This window comes from Limanda limanda, chromosome 21 (genome assembly GCF_963576545.1).
Source record: "Limanda limanda chromosome 21, fLimLim1.1, whole genome shotgun sequence".
In the NCBI taxonomy this organism is placed as follows: domain Eukaryota; kingdom Metazoa; phylum Chordata; class Actinopteri; order Pleuronectiformes; family Pleuronectidae; genus Limanda; species Limanda limanda.
In genome coordinates, this window is record NC_083656.1 from 1220998 (window position 1) to 1233886 (window position 12889).

The 12889-nt window shown below is 46.1% G+C and overlaps 1 protein-coding gene across 1 annotated transcript in view; it reads left to right on the forward strand.

Moving 5' to 3' along the window:
- Positions 1-365: 365 nt before the first annotated feature.
- baiap2b (BAR/IMD domain containing adaptor protein 2b) overlaps positions 366-12889 on the forward strand; it is a 50133-nt gene continuing 37609 nt past the window's right edge. The window contains exon 1 of the mRNA XM_061095166.1: positions 366-453. Coding sequence (XP_060951149.1) covers positions 406-453 — 48 coding nt within the window. The 5' untranslated portion in view covers positions 366-405. The remainder of the gene's footprint in view (positions 454-12889) is intronic.

Genomic DNA, 12889 nt, shown 5'->3' on the forward strand with positions numbered 1-12889 from the left:
GGACAGAAACATTAGACCTCAACGTACCAAAAGTCCTGTATATATGTACCATGTCATATATAATATAAGCCATCACAAGATGCAGGTTTATTTTTTATTTAATGCAACCTTTTAGTTTGTTCAATTAATAACAAGGGAACTCAAGTGAATCGGGAGCTGGGGTTTTAGGGTGGACTCTTCTCACGTCCTCCACAGGCAGCAGCAGCTTTATTTCCCGGTGTCCGTGAAGGCAGCAGCGCCCCTGTCCTCCCTGGCTCCGCCCCCTCTCCAGCGGGTATAAACAGCGGCCCCTCGGACTCAGCTCGTGTCGACACAGCTGATCTCGGAACAGCTGATCTCGGAACAGCTGATCTCGCAACAGCTCCGGACTCAGAGGAGCCGCTTCCCGCAGGAGAACCAGCAAGGATGTCCCGGACCGACGAGGTGCACCGCATCACGGAGAACGTGTACAAGGTGAGAAGGAGCGACTCCCTGCGTGAGGAGCAGCTGCTGCAGACTGAGACTCACACACGTTCACTTTGAGTGACAAGTCTCTGATTCAGATCAACTACTGTCTGCTGCTGGATTCTGAAGTTTGGTCCTTGACTCGTCTCTATTCCTCACGAACACGGACCGAGAATATCTTGGATCTGGTCCGAGACCGAATGTGAATCCGTTTATGATCAAATGTCACATGAGTCAGAATTCAACCTTCTAACTCCAACTGCTGCAGTTTGACACGAAGCAGCAGCTCGGGAGTTGATTGGTTGATTCTCTGTCCCAGGTTATATCATTTATTGCAGTAACACTGTGAGTTGTTATATTTCCTTTTCCTGGGACCAGACCAGCAGTGTGAGCTCCTGGTGCCTCGGGCAGTTCACTATGAATCATGCCCCCAGCACCAGAGGAACTTCCTGCAGGAAGTAGATGAACCACACATCCCAGCTGCTGCAGTTGAGGTGGATCCCACTGGGACCGGCAATCTGCAGTGTGGGCTCGTGATTGTCGACAGTAGCTTCATGTAGATTTCCTTTGTGTTGATGCACTTGTGAAAGAAAACTATAACTTCGTGGACCGAGTGCATCTGTGGAAATATCCGCGTACTTTGTCTTAATGGATCAGAGAGGTCAGGGTTGTGGTCGCAGGTCGTTGGCTCAGGGCAGAGGAAGCAAAGGTCACGAACACCAGCGTCAGATATTCTTGGGAAACCCACTGAACGGGCAAGCACTCGGTGGCTTCATTGTTGTCTCCACAACAAAGCTCCTCTTCATCACACTGGGCCTGGTGGAGGAGGAGGAGGAGGAGGAGGAGGAGGAAGAAGAAGAAGAAGAGGAGGAGGAAGAAGAAGAAGAGGAGGAAGAGGAGGAGGAGGAGGAGGAGGAGGAAGAAGAGGAGGAGGAAGAGGAGGAGGAGGAGGAGGAGGAAGAAGAGGAGGAGGAAGAAGAGGAAGAAGAGGAGGAAGAGGAGGAGGAGGAGGAGGAGTTACTCCTCAGATTCACTGCACTCAGGGCAGCTCTCCAGACGAGCTCGATTTCAGCAGCAGAGGAACGACAAGGGTTTTCCTTCATGTGGGGAAACCTGTCACTGCTCCACACGTCTGAAAGCTTCTGCTGCAGCGGAGGTGTTGTTGGAGGCCGGAGGAGAAGGTCACGTGTGGTCACTGAGCCACATGGACTGTTCAGGTCAGCAGGAGTTCATGGTGACAGACGAAAAGACGCTGGGACACAACACGAGAGTTTAGGATGTTTGGTTGAGATTTAGTTAAATTGCTGACATGATAAACGTCTAATGAAGACCAATGATGCACGAGGAGTCGATGCTTTGACCTGTGGGAGGTTCTGTTGGAATGATAATAGATGAAGCTGCAGAGAGAGGAGGAGGAGGAGGAGGAGGAGGAGGAGGAGGAGGAGGAGGATGTGTGGAAAAGTCTATTTGTTGAATGTAAATGATCAAAACTGATAAATCACAAGGTCAATTATCAAAATTAAGTCAATTTTCTGGTTCCAGCTTCCCTGAGAACATGTGATGAGCATGTCTCATTATCTACGACACCAAATTATTAATATCATATTTAATAAGAAATAAGAAGTGACCTTTGCATGCAGCTTCATTTAACCCCCCCTGTAGGGAGCAGGGTGTTGCTGGGAAAACACTCTGCTGTAGAATGAAAATGCAGCCGTGCTGAAAAGCCGCTGTGGGGTTCCTTCCTGTCATCAGCAGGACACGTCATTAAGGAGTCAGCAGGAGGAGCAGGAGTCAGCAGGAGTCAGCAGGAGGAGCAGGAGGAGCAGGAGGAGCAGGAGGAGCAGGAGGAGCAGGAGGAGCAGGAGGAGCTCGCTGCTGCACTGCCTGACGCCTGCCATGTTTCTGAACTGATCCAACGAGCAGAGCTGCGTGTGAATCTGAGTTTAGAGAAAGTATCGGATCCTTATTAATTCATTGGAGCAGCAGAAGATGAAGAGGTGACGACTCCCACCGGATTCAACTCAATCTGTTTCAACTGAGGCTACAAAACAGTGTTAGAGATTGAAATCATTTAGCACCGACAAAGAGATCAGGAACATACAGAGAGCTCAAGTACACACAGTACTGACAGCTGAAATACACACAGTACTGAGAGCTCAAGTACACACAGTACTGACAGCTGAAATACATACAGTACTGAGAGCTCAAATACTCATGGTACTGAGAGATCAAGTACACCCAGTACTGAGAACTCATACGGTACCGAGAGCTCATACAGTACTGAGAGCTCAAATACACGCAGTACTGAGAGCTCATACGGTACTGAGAGCTCAAGTACACGCAGTACTGACAGCTGAAATACACACAGTACTGAGAGCTCAAGTACACACAGTACTGACAGCTGAAATACACACAGTACTGAGAGCTCAAGTACACACAGTACTGACAGCTGAAATACATACAGTACTGAGAGCTCAAATACTCATGGTACTGAGAGATCAAGTACACCCAGTACTGAGAACTCATACGGTACCGAGAGCTCATACAGTACTGAGAGCTCAAATACACGCAGTACTGAGAGCTCATACGGTACTGAGAGCTCAAGTACACGCAGTACTAACAGCTTAAATACACACAGTACTGAGAGCTCATACAGTACCGAGAGCTCAAATACTCATGGTACTGAGAGATCAAGTACACCCAGTACTGAGAACTCATACGGTACAGAGAGCTCATACAGTACTGAGAGCTCAAATACACGCAGTACTGAGAGATCATACGGTACCGAGAGCTCAAGTACACGCAGTACTAACAGCTCAAATACTCATGGTACTGAGAGCTCAAATACACGCAGTACTGAGAGCTCAAGTACACACAGTACTGAGAGCTTGATGGCCTGCCCAGTCCTGCAGACTGGTATAAAGTCACCTCAGAACATGCAGATGGTGATGAGTGAATCCACCTGTCATCACCAGGGGATGAAACGTCACACAGATGAGTTCATCACACACTGTGGATAAACTGTTTCCTCAGGTTGTTGTGGCTGCTGAACAAACACCATCTGCATGTTTGCTCAGGAGCGTATTCAGCCGAGTGTTGAAACCCCAGCAGTGCTGCAGGCTCCGTTTGTAGGAGGCTGTGAGGTAGTGTGACGGGAAGGGGGGGGGGGGCGGGGGTCTGGGGGGAACAGCTGATATGTTGTAGTGTGTAGTGTAGATGGTGTAAAACTGTCCTTCTTTCATTGTGCACGGTTTACAGTCCGAACGTTTCCTCTTATTGTTCAAGTCGAACGTTTCTCCACTCAAGCAGAACGGGTTATCCAACCATATCCTTTAGCTGCAGCTCTGGATACAACCACTGTTAACGTTTCCTCAGTGAGTTGTTAAAAATCAGAATATTCAGTGATTTAATAGTTTTTCCTTCAGGCTCAGTTTGTTTCTGTGGAACGTTCAGTTCAATCAATTCATGTCAGAGAGCAACCAACTCATATTGTTGTTTCCTTTGTTACTGAGGCTGTGGATCCAAGTGTCTCTGCTACACGATGTAATGTGGTCACTGCGTCACTACGCTTTCCGTCGCTGACCAGTAAGTGTCCTCGAGCGATTGGAACCACGAAAGCTTCTGTAAATATTGTCATCATTTCAACTCCCACCTCCGCAAGACACGAGGCTGTGGTGCTCATGTGAAGCCAAACTGTGTGTTCTCCAGAGAAGGATCCTCTTCGAATGTGTGGGGGGGGCTGTGAGTCATTCTGAACACTTGATCCACACAGTCACACCACGACAATCTGTTCACGTTCTCCTTCCCTCAAGAGCCTTTTCAGTTCTTTCACCAGTGAACAAAACAATCCAGACTTGCAGTCAACAGTAGATTTCTTCTCAAACACGTTTGAGGTATTTCATCAGATTTCATTGTATTGTTATCCGGCGTCATCAGTGGGTTTTGTGAGCAGCAGCTCAGGTGATGCTGAAGGCTGCAGGTGAGAGGCTGATGTGGAAATCCTTCCTCCTGCTCTTCAACACTGTTCAAGTTGATTTGAGGTTAAGCCTCTCGGCTCTGTGATAATATGAGGGGAACATATTGAATCCGAGGCAGGATTTCTCCAGCATCATTGGTCCGTCTCTGATTAGTCTCACTGCGTTCACCTCCATTGTCTCTGCTCAGAGCTTCATGCTTTGCTTTGTGCCTCTGTCCATGCTCCTCCAGCTGCAGGCTTTGTTCTGGCTCTGTGACTTGTTACTGATCTTTAAGCAACAACAGGGTTTGTGAGTGTCGCCGTCTGAAAGTGTTGTGAGGTGTATGATTGTGTTATGTAAAAGGGATCAGTGCAGGGCTGCAGCGATGCAGTCATGCACTTTAATAAGCGTTAGTGTTGAATTGAATCACTGGTTTTGCTGATCCCACTGAAAATGAGCTCTGCAGCTCTTTTGGGTTTTACAGCTGTGGCTCCGTCAAGTGTCTCCAATGAATCTGAGACCATTTTCAGATATGAGCTCCAGGAAATTGTTTGGACATTTTCTTGAGTTCTAGTTTAATCTGAACAAAGAATGTAATCCTAACCCGTTGCAGTTTTGTGAGTGATGGTTTCTGTAGTTAGACTTTTGTCCTTCACCATCAGCCTCTGAAACACTGATTTCTACAGATAAGTCAGCAGCTCATCCCTGTTTTCTGATACAAGGTGGAAGGCCACAGCTCCTCTTGTATTTTGGTTCTTCAAATCACTGCTGCGACTGTTTCTCCTTATTTTCCAACTGATATTTGAAAGTCAGATACACAGAATCCAGGTTTAGATACAAAGATAATCTTTATCCGTCCCATTAGTGACAAACTAATAACTAGGTTCAATTTGAGATTAAAGCAGCCGCTGTGAGGCTCGTCTTTATGACTCTAGGTATTCGTTGGACGTTTGCCTTTCAGCCTCCAGTCACAAGCAGGGCCCAGCAGCAGCATCCAGCAGGCTGCAGATCTGTGTAGGTGCTATTGTTTAGTTTAGTTTTACCAACTGCTCTGTCATGACACAGCTCTCATAGCTGCGTGTGCAGTACGTCAGCAGCCTTCACCACATCGTTACGTTTTCTAACTGGAGCTGCAGGGAGATCGGGGAGGGTGGGAGAGGAAGAGGAAGAGGAAGAGGAAGAGGAAGAGGAAGAGGAAGAGGAAGAGGCAGGGATCTTGGCAGAGGATGAAAGGAGAGTTACGGAGACGGAGGAAAGAACAGAATAAATAGTCGAGGAGACGAGTGAGGATCCAGTGTTGCCGTTGCGTGTGCGTGCGTGCGTGCGTGTGTGTGTGTGTGTGTGTGTGTGTGTGTGTGTGCGTGTGTGTGTGTGTGTGCGTGTGCGTGTGCGTGTGTGATTTAAAGCTGAAACACACCAATATTTCACATTTCATGTACATCCGCACGTCCATATATTGTATTTGCCAAAATTACCTTTTTATTTTAAGAGCCTGCCTGTAATAATTTACGACCCTGTTCATATAAACATGTTGTGTGATCACATGTTCGTGTGATCACATGTTCGTGTGACCACATGTTCGTGTGTGTAAAATGGAACCTGGTTCTGTAGCAGGACTGAGTCACTCTGAACGATGACGCTCACATGGTGACGACAGAGACTCCTCCCTCCCTCCCATCACCTCCTCGCCCACCGACCCAGCAGCTTTCCTGTGGTACGAGCCGAACGTGAGGGGAATAGTGATGGGTTGCCCTGACACAGGATGGGGGGGGGGGGGGAATTCCAGCACGGCCATATAAGGTGCCGGAAGTGCCCCCACCTTTCCCGTCTCCTTCTGAAGCTGCATCTGTGGAATAGGGGGCGCTGACTCTGCCTCTGCTCGCCTGCACACAGATAAGAGCTCATCTGAAAGGGAAATTGGCTAAACACACAAACACGCACGTCGCACACACACACACACACACACACACACACACACACACACACACACACACACACACACACACACACACACACACACACACACTTACACTGAATTTCCATCTCCAGAGAGCGTTGAAGCAGTGCAGCTTTAGCGCGGTGATTGTCACACTGACTGAGCAGAAGCAAATCATTCTGGGAAGCAGAATAATGAGGGACAGCAGCAAATCAGTAATGGACATAATATAATATTCATCAGCTCATCACTTCCACATATAACATACTCCTGATTCTGCAGTGGGGATTCCTAACGGCTGTTTTCACTTTAGCATCAGTCTCCTCTGCTTCCTGCTCACCAAGCATCTGCACACGTACTTTACATGTTTGAGCGTTTATGTCGTGTGTGACGTTTAGAAACATTTACATAAATCAGGATTTGAGACATGTGTTGGATTAGAAATCTGCAGAGCAGTTTTCAGCAGCAGGTCAATGATGAGAAGAGTTTGCAGACTCAGCTGCAGACCGAGCTGAGAATGAGTTTCTACCTGTGGAGGGATTCAAGGAATCAGGCCTCAATTGCAGAACAATTACCAAATAACAAAACCCAAACATGCCTCAGTGTAGTTTACACTTAAATATCTCACTGTGTAAAGTTAAATGGTTCGTTTATATGTAATAGTATAGCATGTTTCAAATCATGACAATAAGCAAGACAACAAATCGACAAAGTCAACAGTATCACCATTTCTCCCTTTAGTTCTGGTCCCTGGTCCCTGCAGCAGTGAAAGTATCTGCCTGAGGATCCCATGCAACACAAAAGGTTAATACGGGATTAAAAGATCTAAAATATAATCTTGGTCCAGGCCGTGCAGCGGCTGAAAGGTGATCAACAATATCTTTCAAATCAATTCTAAAACAATAAGTATACAGTGTTCTAATCTGTCCTCTGAATGACCCTTAGTCATGGCAAACACACATTTCTTTTTATTCCTGTAAATTCAGCAGTTCTTTCATGGCCTGTGTCACAATGTTAAAATACTCAAGTTTTTTCGATTGCAACCAGCAGATTTATAGATCTTGAACTATAGACTGTTTCACTTCTGTTTAGATGATCTTATGATCATAATTCCCAGAGGAGAGACTAATGCAGATGGAGTGAGGCGGTCGGCAGCTGCTGTGAACTGTTGGAAAGTGTTTGTTCGAGGTCATGGGAATAAAAACACTTCTGGTTTATCAGTAGAAGTTTGTGATGAAACTCAGATTGGAGTGAAACGTGAACTCAAACCACAGGACTGAGTGAGATGAAGCTGGAAGTGACAGAAGTTATTAACCAAGTTATTATTTGGACAATTAGTGGGAACGTTTTAATGACCCATGTTAATAATACAATGTTGTAGTTCGTAGATGAAGAAGTGATCAGCTGCTTGTGGCTTGTGTGTTTGTTCAGGACGTTACTTTGATGGAAAACAACATCGTGTGTTGACGCCAAATTGCTTCTGTGCTCGGAGTCAGCGTGTGAGTGATGAGTGTTTGTAGAGCAGCTGACACCCGCCGAGAAGTTGGAGCGTTGTGGCAGGTTATGAAGAGGGGACGTCATATGTGCGACACACACACACACACACACACACACACACACACACACACACACACACACACACACACACACACGGTTAAACCTGATGACAAGGGGTCACCTTGACTTGTGAGCAGCAGCCAAACACATCTCAGCACTGCGCAGGACCTCAGTGTTTCCATGGCTAGCACCTAGAGTAAGTGACCGTGTGTGTGTGTGTGTGTGTGTGTGTGTTTGTGTGTGTGTGTGTGTGTGTGCTCGTTAGGACCTTTCCCAGCATTAACCCTGACCCTGTGGGGACCAGTGGACCTCATGGACACCTGAGCTCGATGCTGCTGAGGCAGAACTTCATTCCTCTGGTCCTGGTTAGGGTTCGGGGTCAGATGTGAGTTGTGGTGAGGTTAGTAGGACAGGGTTAGAGGGTTGGGGGGGTTAGGGTAAGACATGAATCGGTCATGGTCAAGTTTAGAGACAAGGTTCCGCTGTCCACAATGACTGGAAGTCAATGCAAAGTCCTAAAAAGTCGTTTTTTATCTGGTTGACCTTCACATCCCAGCCACAGATCACACACGTCTGCAGTAAAAGGCTGAACTTCAGTTATCGACTCTCAAAGTGTTGACTCTGTGGTGATTGCTCTCCAGAGACTGTTTATTCTGTCAGAGAGCGACTGAACTTCAGGTGATACAGTGAATATTGTGTGTGTTTATAACCTTTTAAGGTCATTAACCCTTTAAGGTCATTCTTTGAAATGAAGATACCGTTACAGGAGCTTTTTCAATGTCCATTTTATACTGTGAATACTGACTGTAGAAATATGAATCGATTGCCTGAGGCCACATTTTCTGTCCCCCCCCCCCCCCCCCTCACTGGGAATGTCAGGTCCCTAGCTGGTTAATCTTCATGGCATTGAGCGGCGCAGCGGGGTCTAATGGTGCCACATGGCCGGCTCAGCCTTACTCTAATTTACGCCCCAACATGATATGAACCTGCTGCTGTTTATGTGGGCTGTGACTCACCCTTCACACTCATCTCCTGCCGCCAACTGAGACACACACACACACACACACACACACACACACACACACACACACACACACACACACACACACACACACACACACACACACACACACACACACACACACACACACACGGTCTGCCTCCTCCACAGCATTGTGGCAGAGCCAGCTAGGTCACTATGTTCTTAATGCTGCTTGTTATCTTACCTTTGTAGTCTCACCTGTTAAGCTGTGAGTGTACCTATCTGTGTGGGAAGTAACTACAGGGTAGTACATGTACTCGAGTGGAAACATTTCACCAATCAGACAATGCTTTGTTCTTCTATTTAACATATTGTACTTCGTATGCTACATTTACCTGAATGCTGGTTCATTTTGAGACCTTCACCTGATGTCTCCTCCTCCTGACGTCTGAACACACCTCTAGCTCTCATTATCTCTCACAGAGGAACGTGTGTGTGTGTGTGTGTGTGTGTGTGTGTGTGTGTGTGTGTGTGTGTGTGTGTGTGTGTGTGTGTGTGTGTGTGTGTGTGTGTGTGTGTGTGTGTGTGTGTGTGTGTGTGTGTGTGTGTGTGTGTGTGTGTGTGTGTGTGTGTGTGTGTGTGTGTGTGTGTGTGCATCCTCTGGTTCCATTATTAATAGCTTGTATAAGCTCTGGCTCTGTTCCACATCACCCGTCTGTCTTGGGACACGGGTTCCATCTGCAGCCATGTTTCTTTCTCTGATGGACTTGGTGCTGCAACGTACTCGCTAACCTCTCGTTAGCCGCTTGTTGAGGCCACGGTGGCGAGTAAAAATAATAACTCCCTAAACACACCTGTCCAAGTCTCTGCCAAGATTTATATTAACTTCTAAGTGTGTCTAGATTCTGCGACCTGCTGCTCAGGGTAACAAGTGGGAAGGAACCTACAAACAACTCGTCAGGGTTGAAATCATCAAACAAACAAAATACGAGGAGAAACTCTTCCGACTTGTAAATACCTCAAATATCACTGCAGATGCATTTAAACTGTCTTGTCTCATTTCCTTCAAAATGTGAATTCCATTCCGATAGAACTGGATCCTGGTTGTTTGTATAATATGTCTATCTTCCCTGAGATCAGTGATAAGCTTCATGGTCCATCTCACAGTATTCAGTGATTATCTCCATCTGTTCCTGTCTGAGAGTGAAGACGTAAACAAATGTTGCCTCATTGACACTGAACTTGTGTAATAAGTTGATAAAAGCAGTGAATCGTCTGTGGATGTAGAATCAAACTGGAATGTCTGTCTGTGTCCACACAGCAGAAGATAAGGAACAGCTCATTATTCTGCTGGTATTTGGTTTCCAGAGAGAATTCAGTGGTGTTTGTCTCAGATGAAGCACGTTGATAAAAGCTGTTTCACAACACGGCAACGTGACCAGACAATCTGTGCATTGTGATCGAGTGTTGGCACTTAATTGGTGAAGGTGATTAGCGAGTCAATTAAAACCCATGACCGAGGCACACGGGCGAAGTGAGACAAAGACGCCTGTGCTCGGTAATCCCTCTCATTTCCCGTGCACTCACTCAAATATGGTCCTTCATTCAGTGGAATGCTAATCAGCCTCCGTCCCTGCAGCCGAAGGAACGAGCTCAACTGATTGAGTGCAGATTACTACAGGACCGACCAAGTTAATGATCCTATTAAACTATTCCCTAAACCGTGTGAGCGCGTAGTGACGAAGGAGAAACTCAGGAATTAGTTCAGCAGCCTGTTGTCAGCCTGATTAACTAAATTTGCATTTATCTTTATATTCTTAATTCAAGCTCTGTGATTATTTGCATACTTCTTTATACTAAAGTATTGAACCTTAAAAAATGTCTTCATCCTAAGGGTTTGATTACATCTTATGAATCATTGCTAATATCGTTATCACTGTTTCCCTGAATGTATTCAGTGTGTGGTGGTAGTAGGTAAATAAGAAGTTCTCACATATGAGAAAACTGCATTAACGCCGACAGTCAGACCACAATGAGGCCTGACTGTCTGCGTGGACGGTAAAAACTTTATGGACGATAGTGTGAGGGAAGGAGGCAAATGGCACCGCAGCCGCTCTGCAAGGTAACTTAAATTATTATGAGAGGTACAAATTCTTTATTGGTTCATTATGAAATTAGGACACGGCAGATACCAACAGTCTAGATAATTAATAGAAAACACTGGGTTTCAGAAATGTTCACCTCCCTAATATTGGTACCAGTGTTTGGGTTTATTAGTCACAGTCCACACTGACTCATTTTAGTGATGTTAAAGAACGACTGTCAAACCTCAGCTCCTGCTCTTCCTCCAGCTTGTTTCAGTGCGTTTGCTCACGTCTGTGTAACAACATGGGAAACACTGAAAGTATTTCAACAGCACTCACACCACCTCCGTGGAGGAATGCGATGCATGAGGCTGGACCTGTATGACAGAGATTACATAACCACACCTCATCACGAAGTCACTCACTGGCATGTAAACACTCACTAACACATGTACACACCTCGTCCCACAGTCTCCGCCCAGTCCTCTGTTTATTTAGACATGAGACACTTCTTCTGTTTCGATTCTGTTGTTGATGGATCCTTTCCTCCTGCTGCTGCTGCTGGAGCGTTTCCACCGACTGGGTTTGTTCAGCAGCCGACAGCTTACGTAACAGAAGATGCACCCAGAGATGGAAGAGAGGGGCGAGAGGGAGCTGGGGTATAAATAGGTTTGTTTGTCCCCAGAATGCACAAAGAAACGTTGCTTCTTTTCGTGTGTGTGTGTGTCTGTGTACTGATTGTGACACAAGAAAAGTCTGCCCATAAATCCACAGCAGGGCGCTTTTGATTAATAATACAAACAGTTTTCAATATAGAAATGATTTAAAATCAACTTCAGCCCGAAATGAATCTGTTCCGATGTGTTTATTATCAGTTCTGATTCGTGTTCACGCTGCTTCCTGAACCCAGCACCTTTTTTCAAGCTCTCCCCTCGCTGGGCCCTCAGTCCTGTCTCGTCCCGTCCTACTTTTGTACTTTTCTGAAGTCATGGTGAAGTTTTGTGTACCAAGGTGGGAGTTGTGTGTCAGCCGGCAGCAGGCCCTCCTCGTAGCGGGCGGTCACGAGAGGATGTGTCTGCCACTCCCAGATATAACCTCTTCTCCTTCTGCCTTCTGCTCATCCCTCCGTTCTCTCTGTCCCTCTTTGTGTTCGTCCATCTGTGACCTTTTAAAATTTAAAGGCACAAGTTTCCTTTTCCTTCTGAAGAAAGTCACAGCTCGTCTCCTTAAGACTTGTGGCTCTAGATGCCTGAGCGACTCCCAACGGGTGTTACTGCACTAGTCAGTTACATGAACTATTTAACTGAGTCATTATAGTCTCTCTAACAGGCTGTTTCTCCCTCTGGCATTTTGTTTCACATAATTAAGGCAAAACAGGGGGAAAACAGTATTTTTCTTGTTTTTGGTATAAGATGTATTCCAAGGGTCTTTATTTAAAATACATATATATTTAAAAGACATTTGTCCCATGGACTCATGAACCATTCCTCTTTTGTGCAGCAGTTGCAGGAAACAAACTAGAAGTAGATTGTGAAACACTAAGAATTTGGATTTGCTGTTCCCTTAAAGGTCAGCGCTGCTAAGAGCACTTACTGTTCACAAAAGAACAAAGTTTCTGGTGATTTCCTTCAAGCAAATCCACTTATCACAGTGGTTTCACCATCTTAAGTCCTAGTTTCAGCAGGTTGTCATTATTATTTAAAAGCTGCTTAGTTGTTAAATCTCTTCTGTTCTTCTGAATCTTTTCTTGGATCCTCCCCAGTCTCCCACTCATCCCTTCACCTTTCTGTCCGATTCCATCATCTGAGACATCCAGTCTTTTCAAAGAGGGGAGAGAAAGTCGGGGAGGGAGAAGTGCTGCGTTTGAAATTGCTGGCATTTTGCTGAAGATGCAGCAGAAATGAAAGGGGGGGGGGGGCGGCTGAGTCAG